Here is a 20173-nt window from a genome sequence, read left to right on the forward strand (position 1 = left end):
GTCTGAAACCCTTGCCGGGCAAGGTGAGTGCTGAGGGCCCCACGTTTGGGCGCCAGTTGTTGCGGTTCAAATACAAGACAGCACAAAGCTTTAAGCAAGCAAACAGGCTGGTCTGCCAACGGACTGGTCCTGTCAGCTTTCCACCCTCTCCTTTATTCTTTCTCTCCCCCCGCGCATTACATTCTCCAACAGATAAAAGGAATACACTGGCTTTGTTTAACATTCTTATTTACCAATTTCTATCTACCGCATTCCTTGCTCTCGGGCCTTGAGCCCAGTCCTGGGAGGCTTCCCACGGTTCTTGTCATCTGGGCGAGATTCCAAGGTTCATGCCCTTGAGAGGAGCCGTGTGTGCACTGCTCCTACACAACACTCCGGGTGCGCCCTGAATGTTGCCAAGTGCATGAACCTTGTATGAATCCTACATTGTTCTATATTTATTTTCTGCCAAACAACTGAGTACTGAACTATATGACGCCAAGGATGTCTTCCAGATTTGGTTTGTGTTGCCATCAATTTGCATCAATTCCAAACACACACATGCAGTCTGTGTGTGTGTGTGTGTGTGTAAATAAATATATATTTACACACACACACAAGATGCAAAAGAAAAAATATTTCATGTGCTTGAATAACCACTGAACATCTTTCTCTGAAAAATTGTGTAAATGTATCCGCTTCTGTATTTGGAAAGGGATTCAAAATGGAGGACTGGATTTCTATAACACAAGTCCCTCTCACAGGATAGATGATGCTATTATTGGACCTGAGCTGAGGTTTCATCTATAGAATACAGCTGACAGCAGTAAAGTGTGGGGTGGCTTTGGGCTATCTAGAATTCTTGAATTGGCTGGTTGAAGCCATTTTCCTATTGTGTCTCTGCACCATATGTAGTCTCTTTTCATATTTCATTCTCTTTCCTATTATTTTTGGTTCACTTCTGCTCACAGTTCACATTTAACAACAAGCACGTGCCCTATAGCTGCACCCAGTCTATAAGCAGGAATCTGTCTCTATGACCACCCGCTCACAGTTGCAATGCAGTTCGACAGATTGATGTTGTTTCAGAAGGTCTGGTTACTGGAAACTCAGATTTTTTATTTAAATGTAGTGTTCGTGAGAGGAGACAGCCCGCCTGACAGCATCAGGGATTGCAGTCTTTTAGGTATCTCCAATGGATCAAATCTTGCTCACCTTTACTCTGGTAGGTATTCCTATTAATTTCATTGGGAATATGCACCTGAGTAAAGGCGGGCACTTTGAAAACTACTGATAAAAAGTGCTATACAAGAGCTAGGTATTATTAGGATCAACAGTACAGGCATAGCCCACACTACCTACATGTCTTAACCCTGACCAGAACGGTTGCCCCTTTACAAGAGAGAAGACAGTTCATTGCTAAAGGTGAAGGTGGCTTCTCTGGGTCTGTTCACAAACTATCAACCCTATTCCCAAAGAGCACCAACCCACCCATCAGATGATAACTTTGAGTTGCTAATGACCTGGGCTGGAGTCAAACTACTGACTCAGAAGTGAGTATTACAGACACACTGGCGGCCTTGCTCCCTCACACATTCATGGTTTTGTGCCATGTGTACACTAGTTGAGCACCTGCTGAAATACAAGATTCTAGAACCGAAAAAAAAAAATCATGGTTATCTTTTGCAATTTCAGCATCACAGGGTGTGCTTTGATTGGTCACTTAGTTTTACATACGTGTGTAAGAAAAAGCCCAAACTCAAGACCCAGTGAAGACAATGGATGTTTTCCCATTGACTTGACTTAGACCGGGAGTGAACCTCCCTTTATATTAATGACTCAAAACTTTCAAACTTGGGTGCCTAAAGTTAGTACCTTAAAACCACATTTAGACCTGATCAACATTAGAAAAGTTGCTCTGCTTTAATTAAATCTTTTTAAATTGATCTTGTTATAATTATATAAACCTCATATACGGATGTACTTGAACCAGCTTAAACCTTGCATAAATCCATTTAGTTACACTGAGTTAAGCCAGAGTTATGTGTCGGATTTAGGAGTCTAAAGGTATGTCTACATAGCAAAGAAAAACCCATGGCTGGCCCATGCTGGCCAACTCAGGCTCACAGAGCTTGGGCTGTGGGGTTGTTTCGCAGCTGTATAGACTTCTGGACTTGGGCTGGAGCCCGAGCTCTAGGATGTTCTCACTTCACAGGATCCTAGAGCTCAAGCTCCAGCCTAAGCCCAGAAGTCTTAGCAATGAAACAGTCCCACAGCCCGGGCACTGTGAGCCTGAGTCGGGCAGCATGGGCCAGCTACAGTGTCTATTGGCTGTGAAGGCATACAGGAACCAAGTCCTATTGATTTTCAATGAGACTAAGTCACTTTTGAAAATGCTTCTAAGTAACTTCGGTGCTTTTGAAATTTTTACCCAATAATGATAATAAAAATCACTGACATTTGTGGGGTTTTATTATAACCATTATTACAACAAAAGAGCAAAAAATACTGCAATGCTTTTGTTTAGCTTTTTATTCCATCGTTATGGCACAAGATAGAACTTCAAGACAACATCATTGAATAAGTCTTCAGCTTCATTAAAATTAAGACTAACATGTTTTATAAAAATCTTTTTATATGATACATTTTCCCTTATGTGAAAAAAAAATCCTCTTAAAATACTGAAGTACATTGCCACCTGCTGGTCATAAACATTTTTGCAGTTTAATAACACCAGAACTTGTGTAACAGCGACATTTACCAATGTAACATATAGTTAGTTATTGAAGAAAAAAAACATTTCCCCAAATTTTGGCACAATATTTATACACAAAGCTGTGAACTTCTCCAAATGTCATACTCATTTCTAAAACACTGCATGTGACTCCTTTATGAAAATACATTTAAATGCTTATTTCGATTGCTTTGTTTTTTTGTTGTTTAAAAGGAAAAGCCATATTTCTTTCTATTACATGCCTTATTTCATTTTTTTTTAAATTTTGGATTCCAGTTCATTGTTTTAAAATATATAAAATCATACACCTATAAATATATATTATATATTATATACTGTATATATAAGATTGTAGTTGATCTAGAATGGGAGGGTGAATTTTTGCACTAAGTCTGTTAGTTTGGTTTAGGCACAACCTTACTCTTGATTGATTAGCTGAACTGCTTCTGAACAGAATCTAAAAAAATATTCTTTTATAACATTGTATCAAATTTTAATTTTGTTCACAAACTTACATTTATAAGAAAAAAATATTTGGTAAATAATGTCCCCCCTAGCTTACTACTACCCTTATAAAATATATGGCTTTTCATGTTTCATTCTATTTTAGTGTTTTTTATAGGCAGTGAACAGAAGGACAATTCCCCCCATTAACAAGTTGTTTAAAAGCACAGAAACCAGCTTGTGCACTTTCTATAGAATTCCAACGCATATTATGGTAACATAAGTAAGTGCAGTGATTTGTTTTAAAAAAAGTCAGTCCTGATTGATTGTCATCTGTTTACGAAAACATACTATATGATTATCATACATAACCCAGACTATACAATCATCAAAACTGCAGACATATAAATACACCTTAGCAACACCAAAGCAATAGTTTTATCTTACACACGGTTTGTGCATGCAGAGTTGTTACACTGAAATGTTCATCTCATTTTTCTCTCTCAAAAGCTTGCTATGAAACAGGAACATACTGTATTTGTAAATGGACTGCTTGACAGTGCTATTAAAGATTTAAAGTGAACAAAGTTTTCTAAAAAATTAAATGAAATGTACTTGGTATAAAACAAAAAGTTTTCTAACGTCACTAGTCTTTCCCTATTCAAGAGACGCGTAGGCTTGGGTGGCAGTTCTCTGTAAGAGTCTGATCATACAAGGGTTTCAGGGAGAGCATCTGGGTTATCAGCTGATAAAAGCTCCCAAATTTGCCACCGCTCTCTTTGCCAATCGTGCCAGTCTGGCTCCGATACATTTTTATTGTTCTGATTATTGGCTGGAGTGGAATAGGTTTTACCCATTTTGTTCGGCGAGGGCTGCCACTGCTGACTGGAGGTGGATTGATCAGTTGATTCAGCTGCTGGTCCTCCTGCTGCTATGGTCCCCAAACTTTTTTCTGGTCTTTGAAGTCTCCACAATGAATGCACTGTTGAAGAGACAGCTGGCCGCTGGGACAATGCAGAACTTTGGTTTTTTGGGCCAGGATAAGGGGGTGGTGGCCTCTCTTTTCTGTTTATATCTTCTTGTCTCAGGTACGAAGGTTTAGCTGTTCTTGGCAAACAACCCACATTTGAGTCATGCTCTGTAAGGTCCTCTGCGCTACTAAAAGTCAAATGCCGCTCAGCCCTTGAATTGGACTGGTCTGAACTCCTCCTGCCACCCTCAATTTGTGGCGTACTGCAAACACGAGAAACTGGGGGATGAGGCCTACATTCAGGAATGGCAGCAGTAGTCTGACTCCTTCTGATTATTTGCTTCCCGTTGTCCAATTCTGTCGCACTACCCTGCCACCGAGGCCAATTCAATGATAGGTTCCCTTGGGAAAGAGAGCACCGTCCTGGTCGTAATGAGCTGCTTTCATAAATGTTTCCATATGAACCTGAGGACCAGAATAAGGCAGAGAACATCAATATGACACACTGACATTTTACAAGCCACCACTGACTTGTTGCCAAGGTCGATGTTGGACCTGTATTATCTGAACTGTACCTGTTGTATAAAGCTGGTGACTTTAACAGTTAGCACTGACATAATGCCATATAACTTCAAAGTGCTTTAAAAGCATGAATTATACAACATTCCTGTGAGGTAAGTAGGTGCAGATTGAAGAAAAACTGAGGACCGGGAGTTAAGTGATTTGCCCAGGGTATACAGGGAGTTAGTGGAGTCAGGAGTAGAATTCAGGTCCCCTGCCTCCAAGGGCTGTGCTTAAGCCCCTAGCACACACTGCCTTTCAATTCTATTGTTCTGCTTTAAAGGAGATGAATTTCTATTACCTTATCTTGTGGCTCACTTTTAAATGCTGCCACATTTGTATAATTGTTGTGCCTCTCTTTACCTGATATATTTGTAAAATAATGAAGTAAAAAAACAAAATGGGAAGCGGAGGAATTGTTAAAAAAACCCTGAAGATGTGTCTAGAATGAAGATTCACCATTTAAAAATAAACAAATGAAAACCGTTGATCTTATAAACATGCATGCACATGTTTAATTTTATGCACCATGAATAGTCCTATTGCCTTCAGTTCATAGTGCATATCAAAGTGCTTAAGCCTTTGTCAGACTGGGGCTAAAAAGTATCAAAGAAAGGTCACACCTGTCATTCCTGGATCTTTGGAGCCACATTTCAGTGTTGAATGCCAGGTGCCCCAGATATTGAAATGATCCTCTGGAACATCTACAGAAGAAGTAAAAGAACATGAAATGATCCCTTATAAGCACTGAATGGAAACACATGAATGGAACAATAAATAAATTAAAGGTAAAACTTTATCCAGCAGCACAAGATGAGAGAGCAAACATAGTGATAAGGTGGATTTCCTGTACACCAGAGACAAAGAGCCAAATCTTGTTCTGAATCATTTAGGCTCAAATCTTTCAATGAGCTCCCTATGGAGAAGACCCATGAGCTTTCACTCTCGGATTGGGGCCTTCCTTAAGTGTGTAACAAAGACCTCTCAGCAGCCAGGAGTTGGGGAGGCCTCAAGATGCAGACAGATGCCTAGTGAAATTTTTAAAAAGTACCTAAATGATTTAGGGGCATCAAACTCCCATTGATTTCAATGGGAGCTAGGCACCTAACCTGTTTAGGTGCATTTTGAAAATTCATCCAGCCACCTGTCTGCATTTTTAGGCGTCTAAAGACCTTTGAAAGTCATGCCCCAGATCGCTATATTTCCTCAATTTACCCATTAAGTACTCTGCAATTTTGATGTGAAGAGTCTTCTGGAGTGCTGGCAGCATACCACTATTGTAGCATGAACTGTAGACCTTCACAGAAATAATCAAGCAAATGGAATTTATAACTTGAAAGTATTTAATCATTACAGCTGAGGGCACCATTTGGTTACACAAACAAGCAGTAGGGCAAGGCCTGCACTGTAACAAAGTGTGGGGAATACCCCTGGGAACATGGGAAGGACAGCGGCAGTGCAAGGTTCCCCCACGTTGTTCTGCTAGCATGGCAGGATTGAAGAGTGATGTGTGATGTGTTTTACTTTCCTAAATGGTGGCTTCAGCTTTCAAGAGTTTGGGAAATGCAATACTCTAATGAGCACAAATGCAGCATAATGGTAGGGGCCAGCCAGCAGAGCTCACAACATGGGTTGAGGAGCAGAGCCTTATGGCTCAACCTGGAAGGGAAGATGCCAGCTGTTCATTATAAGAGCACTCTATTGCTCCATTATATTAATCTTGACGCATAGCACTCTTTACCATTCCAGCCGCACAAGTGCCATGCTCTCACATATCTAAAAGGCCAACCAACAGTGAATCCTCCATTATGTGAGGGGAGGGATCCACAGGATCCTATATGGACCTATTTTTTATCACAGCTCAAGTACAGTGCGGAAAATCACACTGCTGGATAAGTAGGTCTGAAGAGGAGGAAGCGATTCTGCCACAAGGGGGAGAAACAATAAACAACATGTCCTTATAAACAGCATGTGAAACAGCATTCAGTGAGAAAAATAAACATGTACTGGTCCTACTTTACCTTTCCCAGCCCATGATCCAGGCAAATGCTCTCTTGATTTAGACTGCAAATGGCCAACCAACATGTACTGTTCGGGCACCTTGTATAGCTTATCTGAACTGAGGGCAACATCTTCTTGCATTGCCATCAGCGACCGTTCAGACAATACTGGTGAGTTGTTGTCATAAGGGGAGACATCTCCGCTTGAGGCTTTGTTGGAGTCCGTGGAAGAATGTCTCCCTTCCATAGAATAGGAACCTTCTGATCGCAGCATCTCAGGGCTTCTGACAGAATTTGATAAACAAACATTTGTTAATGTGCAGGGCTCTGAGTCCATTAGATAAAGCTGCATTTTTACAACATCAAGAAATGACGTGATCACAGCTGCTGAAATGAAAACACTTTACAAGCAATATGGAGGAGACTTTTCCACAAATTTAGGGGATTAAAACTTGCCACAAAATGGCCAGCAGAGGTCAATAAACTTCAATGGATGTTGCAATTTAAAATAAAAACAAAAAACCGTACAGCTCACCACTGGAAAAGAAACACACTGAATAGATTCCTTATGTTACCTTGACCGCTTTGCCTGTAGTGCAGTGAATTTTGAGGGTGACTGGTCTGTTCGATATTAGGCAATATGTCACAACCCCCCGACCCCTACCACTCTTAAGAGAAACAAAGAGCTATGTCTTGGGTGATCTCTCTCATGGCATGAGAAGGATTCCATTGTAAACAAATTAAGAGAAAAATAACCTACGCAGAAACACACATGACAACTAGCTCTTCTGATAATTTTTAAAGTTTCTTTCACCATTTTATCTTTATATCATATTGATACATCTTGTAATTTAATTTTGAGAAAAAGGTAAAAAAGCACAGCTCAGACTCTCAGATAAACACCAATTTTACAAACATCTTGGGGACACTGGAACCCCAATTTTATGAAGGTTTTCAGTGTTATGATTTTTATTTGTGCTGTAGTAGTACCTGTGGGTCCCAATCAATATCAGTTACCCAACGGGTTAGGTACCACGCAAATATTTACCAAGTGGCAATCCTTTCCTCAAAATGAATTTTGAATTTGAGATTTTGAGAGTAATTTAGAAAATCAGGATTTAGATGGACAGAAGGGTGACCAGATAGCAAGTGTGAAAAATCGGGACAAGGTAAGGGGTAACAGGTGCCTACATAAGACAAAGTCCCAAATATCGGGACTGTCCCCATAAAATTGGGACATCTGGTCACCCTAATGTACACAGGGGAGAGCCCCTGAAGCCTCAGAGAAAACTCCAAGATGACCTTGTATACATTTTTGCCTACATACCCTATTTTTTGTAGTTTCCTTTCCTAATTTTTATTACCAGTTACATTTACCTGAAAACTAGATCTTTATTCTTTAAAAGCTCATCTCTTGCTGTCTAGGGTTCTCTGTGTTACCCAAAATTGGGCCAGCTAGTAAGCTTAGGGAGGACTAATGACCCACCAGAGTCTGGCAGAAAGCAGCACGTTTATTATACTGATAGCTAAGCTCAAAAGAAGAAGGTGGTGGGGCAGGGGAGGGTGTCACACTCACACTCGCATACTCACGCTCCCAGGACAGGCACAGCACTGGAGATGTCAGGATCCTTCAAGGTAAGTGTCCCACAGCGCAGCGATGGATGGTGCGATGAAGGTAAGGCTTCCCGAGGCACGATGGAATGCAACGCAGTGAGCCACTGGCCAGGCAATCCGGGCAAAGGGCCTTCATGGGAGGTACAAGCTTGTGAGTGCACTCCTGAGCACATGGCCCTTTCCCCTTTTAAGGACCTGCTCCTCATGGCCTGCGACTAGAGATGACTTGGCCGCATCTGGTTGGTCACACTCCACCTCGGACAATGTCCATGCACTGGGTGTGTGAGCGCTGCCTAATCAGAGTGTCAGACACCTTGTCTACCTAGGAGCTCTTCTGATCTTCCAGCTGTTCAACCAGCCCATTCATCCCACAAGCATTCCAGGAGGGAGGGGGAGGAGGAAAGCCACTTCACAGGTATTCAAAGAGGGAGAGGAGAGGAGTGTAACAGACCTTTTGAGCATACAGGTTATACATAGCATAGTCATACAAAGCATACAGATCACTGCTGCTCCTACAACACTCCGCCCCTTGAACTATGATCATTACAGTAGTTGTTGTTGTAGGGCACAGGTGATCTGTTGTAAACAAACCAAACAATCATAACCGGGTGAATATAACTAAAACCATTACAATTGACTAAACACCAGATATAACAAACACAAATGCAAACAATCACAGTCATCATAATTGGGAATACAATAAAACCGTGACCATTACAATAATTGGGTACATTGACAAACAAAATGAGGCCCAAGTTTGATGCTGCAATAGTCATCAAACAATAAAAGTTAACCCTAACCCTTAAATACACACAACAAATAAGATTTGTAGGATTACCACAGTTGTCATGCAAGGTTAAAATGATTTGGAAGATGCATAATAACAGAGAACTTGGTGAAATTGCTGATACTTAAACTAACATTTAGTTGCAATACAAGAAAATGTAACTAACAATACAAATGTATCAATAACAAAAATCAACAACAAAATGATTATTAGAGAACCTAACAAAAAATAAACCTGATGCATTGGGGACCGAAGTCTTTTGGCCTGGGGTGGATGTGATTGATAATTTGTTTGGAGATGGGGAAAGTAGAGAAAGGAAAAGGCATTTACTCTGTCTAGTGTAGTATCCCCTCTCTCTGGACCCAGTGCTAGCACAGGACACCCACCAGAGACAGACACAGAACATGCAACACAGACTTTATCACGACACTATAACCATGGTATTTCTATAACTCTTTAGCTGGTACCAGCTCTGCTGATGTTCCGGTTCGGAGGCTGAAAGATAGAAGCTTAGAAACAAATTAGCTGAGCGCTCCCACCACAGCAGACCGTACTTGTTCGAGTTGTCTGCGGTGTCTGGGGTCCGGCCATCTGGAGTCCAGATCCGGGGATCCGGATCATATCACATATCCCCGTCCCAATCATCAAATTGTCCTGCACCCCCCTGGGCTTTCACTCCAATGGCAGCAACCCGGGCTGAATAAGCCCCCTGGACCCTGTTCTCCTGGGCAGACCCCTTCAAGACCACATCCTTCAGGAGAGAACTGCCTGGCTCAGAGCAGCATTCTCTACTTCCATAGTCAGAACCTGCGCCTTCCACATATCCTGTTTCTTCTCCAACTCATGAATTGTACTCCCAGGTGGAACCGCCCCTGGCATCCAGGGGTCTACCCCTTTCTTCTGGAGCCATTCTAACAACACCCTGGCGCCGCTCCCCGAGGTGGGGGTGTCTTCTTACTCAGGCTGCTTCGCCTTTTTCTTCCCCTTGCCCCACAGTGGCATACTTTGCAGTGGCATCCTTTTCTCCCTGCAGTGGGTTGCTAGCCTACCACTTTTTCATGGAGGCTCAAGCTGGACCCACTCAAGAGACTACTGGAGGACACCAGGGGACCCCTACAAGCAGCCTGAGTGAGAAGACCCGCCCCCCTTGGGGAGAGGCACCACTGCCCGGGATGTTGTTAGAATGGCTCCAGAAGAAAGGGGCAGACCCCTGGATGCCAGGGGTGGTTCCACCTGGGAGTACAATTCATGAGCTGGAAAAGGAACAGGATATGTGGAAGGCGCAGGCTCAGACTGCTAGCGCCCAGGTGTCTTCCCTCTCTGTAGCCGCAGTAGAGGTGGCAGCAGCAGAGGAGGAGCGGGAGAATGCTGCTCTGAGCCAGGCAGTTACCCGCCTGAAGGATCTGGTCCTGGAGGGGTCCGCCCAGGAGAACAGAGTCCGGAGGGCTTATTCAGCCCGGGTTGCTGCCGTTGGGGTGAAAGCCCAGGGGGATGCGGGACCATATGATGATTAGGATGGGGATATCTGATATGATCCGGATTCCCTGGATCTGGACCCCAGATGGCTGGACCTCAGACACTGTGTTTCAGTAGTCTGGAGGAAGGATGTGTCGTGCCCTAGGAGAAACTTCCACCTTGCGCCCCCGGGAGCCCTGCTGCAGCTCCCCGCCCCAGCTTACCTTTGCTCCTCCTCCTCCCCGAGCACATCACCGCCGCTCCACTTCTCCAGCCTCCGAACTGAAACATCAGGAGAGCTGGTACCAGCTAAAGAGTTATAGAAATACCATGGTCATAGTGTCGAGATAAAGTCTGTGTTCAGTGTTCTGTGTTGCATGTTCTGTGTCTGTCTCTGGTGGGTGTCCTGTGCTAGCACTGGGTCCAGAGAGAGGGGATACTACACTAGACAGGGTAAATGCCTTTTCCTCTCTCTAATTCCCCCATTTTCAACAAAATTATCAATCACATCCACCCCTGTCCAAAAGACTTTGGTCCCCAATGCATCAGGTTTATTTTTTGTTAGGCTCTCTAATAATCATTTTGTTGTTGATTTTTGTTATTGGTACATTTGTATTGTTAGTTACATTTTCTTGTATTGTTAACTCCACACTTTCCTCTATGCACCATGGTTCTACTTCCCCAATCCCTGAAGAGTAGTTCATGGGCCCCCATAACCTGTAAGACCTTGGCCCATGATTGTAGGGCCCTGTCTTTCAGGTCTTGGATTTGTTCCCTCCCGTCCAGAGACCTCGAGAACAACTGTTAGTAATTGGGGATTCTGCAACATTTTAGCAACTAAATGTTAGTTTAAGTATCAACAATTTCACCAAGTTCTCTGTTATTATGCATCTTCCAAATCATTTTAACTTGCATGACAACTGTGGTAATCCTACAAATCTTATTTGTTGTGTGTATTTAAGGGTTAGGGTTAACTTTTATTGTTTGATGACTATTGCAGCATCAAACTTGGGCCTCATTTTGTTTGTCAATGTACCCAATTATTGTAATGGTCACAGTTTTATTGTATTCCCAATTATGATGATTGTGATTGTTTGCATTTGTGTTTGTTATATCTGGTGTTTAGTCAATTGTAATGGTTTTAGTTATATTCACCCGGTTATGATTGTTTGGTTTGTTTGCAACAGATCACCTGTGCCCTACAACAACAACTACTGTAATGATCATAGTTCAAGGGGCGGAGTGTTGTAGGAGCAGCAGTGATCTGTATGCTTTGTATGACTATGCTATGTATAACCTGTATGCTCAAAAGGTCTGTTACACTCCTCTCCTCTCCCTCTTTGAATACCTGTGAAGTGGCTTTCCTCCTCCCCCTCCCTCCTGGAATGCTTGTGGGATGAATGGGCTGGTTGAACAGCTCAGAAGATCAGAAGAGCTCCCAGGTAGACAAGGTGTCTCACACTCTGATTAGGCAGCGCTCACACACCCAGTGCATGGACATTGTCCGAGGTGGAGTGTGACCAACCAGATGCGGCCAAGTCATCTCTAGTCGCAGGCCATGAGGAGCAGGTCCTTAAAAGGGGAAGGGGCCATGTGCTCAGGAGTGCACTCACAAGCTTGTACCTCCCATGAAGGCCCTTCGCCCGGATTGCCTGGCCAGTGGCTCACTGCGTTGCATTCCATCGTGCCTCGGGAAGCCTTACCTTCATCGCACCATCCATCGCTGCGCTGTGGGACACTTACCTTGAAGGATCCTGACATCTCCAGTGCTGTGCCTGTCCTGGGAGCGTGAGTATGCGAGTGTGAGTGTGACACCCTCCCCCGCCCCCACCTTCTTCTTTTGAGCTTAGCTATCAGTATAATAAACGTGCTGCTTTCTGCCAGACTCTGGTGGGTCATTAGTCCTCCCTAAGCTTACAAGCTGGCCCAATTTCGGGTAACACTCTGCTTGCTGCTTCTGTCTGGATCCCTTGTTTTGGCCATATGACCTTCACTCCCATCCCTGCTTTCTTATTTTTTGTCCTTCAAACTCAGTTGTGGCTTGTGGTTTATGGTTCCTCCCCACTTTGGTTGATGGGGAAGCCTTAGTTTTGGGCAGGCTAGCCAGTACCTACAAAAGGTAGAAGCTCATCTGTCCCTGTTACTTTTTTTCCACCTGAGGTCAAAGACTTTGTGACATCATATTCATCTCCCCTATAATTAAACATGATGTGACATCAGCTCAATCTTGTGAGGTGCCGAGTTCATTGAAAATGTTGAGCACCTCACAGGGTCATATCCAAAGAGAGGACCTTGGCTTCAACTGTATAGTAAGCATCAGGAGCACATTGTTTCCAATGAAACAATGATCCTCTTTCCAGACAAGTGACAAATGACAAACTGAAGAAGGAAAACAAAGAAAATATACAACACGCTTTTAGAATGGAAAGACTGCCAGACCATTTGAGACTCTGGATTAACGCACAACTGAACCTCTCCTATGTTCTGGGTTTATTTCAGGGGACCTGATCTACCAAAGTGATACAGACTTAGTAAAATTTCAGGCTGGATTCTTTTCATGCAGCTTTACAAGCACTAAACTCCAAAACACAAAATAGATACACTAAACAGAATAGCTCTTATGTTTTATTCACATTCCATGTCTTTCTCACTGTGGAAGCATCCAGAGAATGCTGAGCTTAAATAAATTCAGCTGAATCTAGAAATACTTCCCTGAGCTGATTCTGAACTCTAACTGGGAATTAACTCACACCCAGCCAATAGGGCTGCCATTGGGCTTGGTAGAGTTATCTTAGCACTACTTAGGCAGGGTTCACCAAAAGATCAGTAAACCTTGCCACCGACAGTTTCTAGGAAAACACTTGTTGCAGATGTACTAAGGAATTATGGGATCTGGAGTACAACATCAGTGGATGCCAAATATTTTTCTTTTTCCTCTCTTTAAACTTTTCTTCCTTCCTTCCTCATGTCTACTTCTTTCTTTTTCAATTCTGAGAAACCTTTGGGGGTGGAGGTGGGAAATAGAATTAGAGAAGTAGCAGAGGATTAAGCCATGTCTAAATTTCAGAAGAGGAATCAAAAAAGCCTGAGGGAAATGGGGAACAGCTTGGCTATATTTCCTATCATTGACAGTCTTTTTCTTCCTGCTTCCAGATAGATGGAAGTATAAAATGTATTGTAAGCAATCTAAGGCCTGATTCTGAAACACTTATGCTTATGCTTAACATGAAGCCTGTGAGTATTATCACTGAAGCCAGTGGGACTGTGCACATGTGTAAATGTTTGCTGGATCAGGGTCTGATTAAAGTAAGATATGGGAAAAGAGGGGTTATACATCAAGCTAGCTATGGCAAGGTAACACAAGAAACAGTGAGGGGGAAAAGAAAGCAAAATACTGTGAGAACATAACTTTAGTTATATGTAAGAGTCATATAATGTCTTACCTTGAATGATCTTTGTTATATTCTACCTCTTCTTGATAGTGTCCCTGATAAAGACTTACTTAAATGGAAACTGTCACATTTGGAAAGGTCCATATTTTCACTTCTTAAAAAAATCCCTTCTATAGTATCTGTTATTTACATTATGTAACTATTTACATGTGCTATTACTTTCCAAATTATTCTTAAAGGATTAGTTTTCAAAATTAAAAGAAAATGATTGTAGGCCAGAACAACCCTATACCAAACCAAAGGTATCGACAAATAGAGAATGCGGAACACTTTGGGGGTGGAAATTTAATTTTCAGCTTTCAATGATTTATAAAAACAGTTTAAAAATATGATTTGTAAAATACCTTAAACCATGTTCTACATACTATGCTATAAACAAATAGCAAACTACTGCATATTCTTAAAAACAAAACTTCCAGATCTGTTTCACCTAAAATGATTCCATTAGTAAGTGGATGTTTACTGCACTCCAGTATTTACTTTCACTTAGGTAGTTGTGGCATTCTCTATACTTAGATTGGGAAATTAGGTTATCTACCTGTAACTGGATGTTCTTTGAGATGTGTGGTCCCTATGTGTATTCTACTGAGGGTTTACACATGTACACCATGCATCTGGAACTGGAGATTTTCACAGTAGTAGTGTCTGTTGGTCCATGCATGCATCCTTTTCTTGCCTCCTGGTTTTGTCTGAGGTGATAAAGGGTGGGGCGAACCAACCCCATGTCTCCAGTTCCTTCTCCACCATGAATCAAAGAGTTCCACAGCAGAGGGGATGGGGGGCAGGAAGTGGAATACAGATAGGGACCACACATCATGGTGGGTGGCCATGGTCAAAGGCTGGGCTCTCATGGAATGGGCCCTCACCTGGCGGGGGAGGCACTCCCGACAACTGATCGAGTGTAATACACCCTGAAATTCACTTGGAGATTCTCCGTGTAGAGACTGCTTGCCACTTAATACTCTCAGCTATTGCAATAGACAATTTAGAAAATTTCCTGATTGGTCTTGTTCTCTGCAGTTGGAAGGCCAAGGCCCGACAGATGTCGTGGGAGTGAAGTCGCCGTTACTCTTCCGAAGTGTGAGGCTTCAGAAAGAAAGCAGGTAAGTGGATGGGTTGATTCAGATGAAACTGGGATACGACCTTTGACAGAAACTTGGCATGCAGGTGCAGGGAGACCTTATCCTTATGGAAAGTAGTGAAAGGAGGGTCCACCATCTGGGCCTCAAGTTCACCTACCCTTCTCGCTGAAGTAATAGTTACATGGAAGGTGACTTTCATGGAAAGGAGGGACATAGAGCACAAAGCCAGTGGCTCAAAGGGAAGTTTCATTAGTATTAACAGAACTAGGTTAAGATCCCACTTGGGGGGGTGATAGGTTGTATGGGTGGGAAGGTTCTGATGAGGCCTTTCCAAAACCAAGCAGTCAATAGGTGTGTAAATACAGAGTGTCCTCCCACAGTGGGGTGGAAGGTGCTAGGTGGACCTTGAGAGACTTGAGGGTGAGACCCGATGCCTTCAAGGACAGGAGGTAATCCAAAAGAAGGGGAATCTCCACTTCTTCTGGGGAAAGCACTTTCTGTTGGGCTCAGAAGGTGAAGCAGTTCCATTTGGCATGGTAGGAACTAGGAACCTAGTGGACCCTTTCCTGCTACTCGAGAGGATGACTTGCAATTTTGATGAAGTCTAGGGACCATGTGGGGTCCAAAGTTGATTTTTCAACATTGATGCTGGAGCAGGGGTGAGTTCAAATGGCTGGACCCTGTTCTGAAAGTGCTGAGGGACTACCGTGAACTTCAGGAACTGTCTGTGGGCCAGATGGATGTCTATGTGAAAATAAATGTCCTGCATATCGAAAGCTGTAAACCACATGCTTTCTTCTAATGACGGGATGATGGCTACTAAGGTGACTATACGAAACTTGGGTTTGCGGATGAAGCAACTGAGATAATGGAGATCCTGGATTGGTCTCCATCCACCCTTCTTTTTTTGGGTATCAGGAAGTAAGTTGAATAGAACCCCCTTGATAGTCCGGAGGAACCCACGCTATTGCCCCTCTTTGTAATACGGAGTCCACCTCCAGGGTGAGGATGCTGTTGTGAGAGTGGTGCTTGAGGAGGGATTGGGGAAGGGGTTGTGGCAGCATAATGAACTTGATTGTATAGCCACAATGGATGACATTTAGCACCCGCTTGTCCATTGTTATTGCACTCAAAGCTGGTAAAAAAGAGTGCCAGCCCATCCCTGAAGGAAGTGGTGTGGTGGTATGGCAGCAGGCAAGATCGTTGATGGGTCTCTAGGGTTCCTCAGAAATATCTCTTCTGTGGGAGTTGCATCTGGGAGGAGGAAGATTGTGAGGGTGATCCTGGAGGACGAGACCTTTGAGTCTTTTGACTCTTCCTTGGTGGTTTGTAGGGCCATTGATGGAAAAACTGGGAGGTTCTGTAACGCTGTGCGGGCTGTGAGCAGTGGAACTTACGTTTTGGTGCTGGTGTGTAAATACCCAAGGAACGGAATGTAGCTCTCAAATTCTTGAGGCTGTGAAGGGAATTGTCCATTTTCTAGTTGAAAAGATGGGATTCATCAAAAAGGAAGTCTTCAGTGGTATTTTGTGAGTCCACTCCCTCCTCATGACAATGCCCATGGCCACTGAGCATGATGAGGTATCTGCCACATCTACTGCTGATTGGACCAACGTCCCCACTACCAGCTTCTCCTCCTCAATTACTGCCTAGAAACAGGCTCAGTTCTTTTGTGGGAGTTTCTCAGCAAAGTCCTCCAATTTGCTGTCGTTCAGGAAATTATATTTGACAAGTAATGCCAGATAATTCTAAATCCTGAATTGAAGTTTGGCTAAAGAGAAGACTTTGTGGCCTAAAAGGTCCAGTTGCTTGCCCTTCTGATCAGATGGGATGGAGCGTGGATGCTGATGCCTAGCCCATTCTATCGCTGGCTGGACCACAAATGAATTGGTGGGGAGTGTGAGAACAGAAACTCAGACCCCTGGCCTGGTACACAGTATCTTTTTTTTTGCCCCCTTTGGGATAGGTGTACATATCGCCAGCGTATGCTAAATCATGCAAGCTGGCTCTAGGATGGCATCACTGATTGGTAGAGCGACTCTGCCTGGCACCGATGAGTGAAGTATACCCAGCAGCTTATGCTGAGTGACCTGGAGCTCCTCCAAGTCAGTGTGAATCTCTCCAGCCATTCTACACAGGAGATCCTGGAATTGGCGGCAGTCAGTAGGAGATGGCGGGGACTTGAAGCCACTACCACATCAGGTCAGGACCACAAGAATCTTTCCTGTTCTTGTGCTCCTATTGGAGCCGGACTGGATGACTCATCTTCCATTACAGGACCCGAACGTCTACTTGAAGGCACCCCAGATGGTGAAATCGGCAAAGCCTTCCCTATGGAACAGATGGGTTCCAAGGGAGAGTATTAGGGCCAGGATCTCCCATAGGGCCAGATTACGGATCTGGAGGGTGCTGAGGAGGGTCCCACAGTGCAGGAAACCAGTGGCTCCATGGTGGCTGGAGTGAAGGATACTGTCATGATGTAGAAGGCCTCCGTTGGTAGTTGTAGTGGTAGGAAGGGACGGATAATCCCTGACTCTTGTCCGAGTCCACTGAAGACGTAACTTGGAGACCAGATCCATCGGCAGTACCACTGAAGCCAGCGGAAGCATGTACGCTGCCAAATCAGGGGGTTAAAGAGTGCCTCAGATGTAGCATGTCTTGTCCTGGAGATAATGTCTCCCTGAAAGTAGAGGCTCCGGAAGGCATGGGGATCTTGGCTCTCCCAGGGCAAATGCTTCCTGGGCTCTGGTGCTTTCCCCAACTTTCCGGAGTTAAGGGCACTTTTTCAGAATGGACGCAATGGTCTTCCCAGGAGCAGATGACTCTCTAGTTCTGAGGGATGCCAATGTTGACTGTGTGTGCAGGTTTACAATCAGTATCAGTGGATCCATCAATTTATGTGGCTTCTTTTTGTGTTTGTGAGCTTTAGGGTGTGCTCCGTCCCCATGACTGGAACTCACTGAAGGACTCTCTCCTTTCTTAGGCCATGTCTACACTACCCGCCCGATCGGCGGGTAGTGATCAATCTATCGGGGATTGATTTACCACGTCTAGTGTAGACGCGATAAATCAATCCCCGATCGCTCTGCTGTCGACTCTGGAACTCCACCAGGGTGAGAGGCAGAAGCAGAGTCAATGAGGGAGCGGAGGCCATTGATCCCGCGCCGTGAGGACGCCAAGTAAGTGATTCTAAGTCGATCTAAGATACGTCAATTTCAACTACGCTACTCTTGTACCTGAAGTTGCGTATCTTAGATCGATCTCCCCCCCCAGTGTAGACTAGGCCTTAGGCTTAGAGGAAGACTTACTACAATGCTATATGCACGCTTCCTGACATCCTGACTAGGCCCCAGAATTGGGTCCACAGTGGTGGTACGGCTGGTGCTGACCTTGGATTCCGTAGTTTAAGGGGGTTTATAGGGAACAAAACTCCCCAAAAAGGAACTTCCATCCTAATCCTAAAATAGCAAACTACTAAAACTTACAATAAAAACAGTAAAAACTTTAAAACAAACTGTACAATTGTATATTTTTAAAGTGTGTCACATGCAGAAAGACACTAATAGTTCCAGCCTAGACCATGCAGTGGTGAGAAGGAACTGGAGATGCAGTCGGTCTGCTCTGACCTTTATCATCTTGGATGAAACCCTGAGGCAAGCCAAGAGCGCACTACTTTAAAAATCTCCGGCTCCAGACACATGGTGCGCATGCGTAAACCCTCAGTGGAATACAATAGGGACCATCAGTCGAAGAAGAAACCATAAAGTATTTTGATGAATTTAACTACTGCTAGTGGTAATTAGCAAAATTTTAATGGTTCCTGCTGTATTAGCTTCTCTCCAACATTGCAATCCTGGATATATTACAGTTCCTAAAGTTAAATTAACAGGAAAAACACATTGTCACACACGATAAGTAATTAGACGATTATATGCTTTCATGCCTGATGTTTCAAAGATATTTTTTCTTTTCTTTGTTTCATTCTGAGGAAGGCTTTTAAAGAAAAACATGCAAAATAAGTACGACATAGGTACACTATATGAAAGAAAGGCAGGTTATGGGGTATTAAAGAGATAGTAAGAAGAATCTGTATCATTAAAGGAGGATGGGGTAATGGGAATCCCTGTAATAATATCCTCTACAGGTTATGAACTAGGTGAAGGAACGATTAAGAAAAATGAATCATAACAAACCTTGCCATAAAGCACAATGTAGAAGATGTGCTAAAACAATGACACTACAGGCATCAGATCCCAAGCTTTGAAAATCCACTAAGCTTATCTATTACAGACTAGTTCAAAAATACCATTTCAGGTTCCAGAGCAAACATGAAATGCCATTAAGGAGCCTTGTTCATTGCCTTGAGGGAACTGATGTCCTTCTACATTTATGTAATGCCACCCAGATACTGCTAGGATGGCTGCATTATAAATACTACTACTAATAATAATGAACCGTTCTACTGAGGATCCATTCCTATCTTCCCACTGGAATCAAGGGCCATAAAAACATAAAAATCTAGACACCTTGGTGGTCTGAACAAAGAGTCTCTCTCTCTCTCTCTCAATATTTTAAGGCTTCCAAAAAAGGACAATCATCATGCTCTCTTGCAAGAGGCAACTCTTATATAGTGCAATGGTGTAGCAGCATCTGAGACTGAAATGAAGTCCCCCAAGAACTAAGAATCATCACAAACCTCACCATCTTCTGTTGCAAATGCAAGGCTCAGTTCTTTGACCTTGTCTTTTCTAACATAAACACATAGCAACAGATATAAAGATACACACTATGAAAACAAGACACTCCACTGCACATGCATCTTTCTTTGGGGAGAGGATGGCAGAATAAACATCAGGCGACAGATGTGTAGTCACACGGCTTAGTATTGATTAAAAACTATGGCTGTCAAGCGATTAAAAAAATGAATCACGATTAATCGTACTGTTAAGCAATAATAGAATACTATTTAAGTATTTTTGGATGTTTTCTACATTTTCAAATATATTGATTGCAATTATAATAAAGAATACAAAATGTACAGTGCTCACTTTATTTTTATTATAAATATTTGCACTGTAAAAAACAAAAGAAATAA

The 20173-nt window shown here is 43.1% G+C and overlaps 1 protein-coding gene across 2 annotated transcripts in view; it reads right to left on the reverse strand.

Annotated features, from left to right (window-relative positions):
• Positions 1-2577: 2577 nt before the first annotated feature.
• Positions 2578-20173, reverse strand: part of ARHGAP6 (Rho GTPase activating protein 6) — a 506068-nt gene continuing 488472 nt past the window's right edge. For both annotated transcript variants that reach the window (XM_077815515.1, XM_077815524.1), the window contains exons 11-13: positions 6710-6972; positions 5312-5392; positions 2578-4592 (exon numbers count right to left, since the gene is read on the reverse strand). In XM_077815515.1, the coding sequence (XP_077671641.1) occupies positions 3865-4592; positions 5312-5392; positions 6710-6972 (1072 nt within the window). In that variant the 3' untranslated portion in view covers positions 2578-3864. The remainder of the gene's footprint in view (positions 4593-5311; positions 5393-6709; positions 6973-20173) is intronic.

Source organism: Eretmochelys imbricata, chromosome 1, assembly GCF_965152235.1.
Source record: "Eretmochelys imbricata isolate rEreImb1 chromosome 1, rEreImb1.hap1, whole genome shotgun sequence".
In the NCBI taxonomy this organism is placed as follows: Eukaryota; Metazoa; Chordata; order Testudines; family Cheloniidae; genus Eretmochelys; species Eretmochelys imbricata.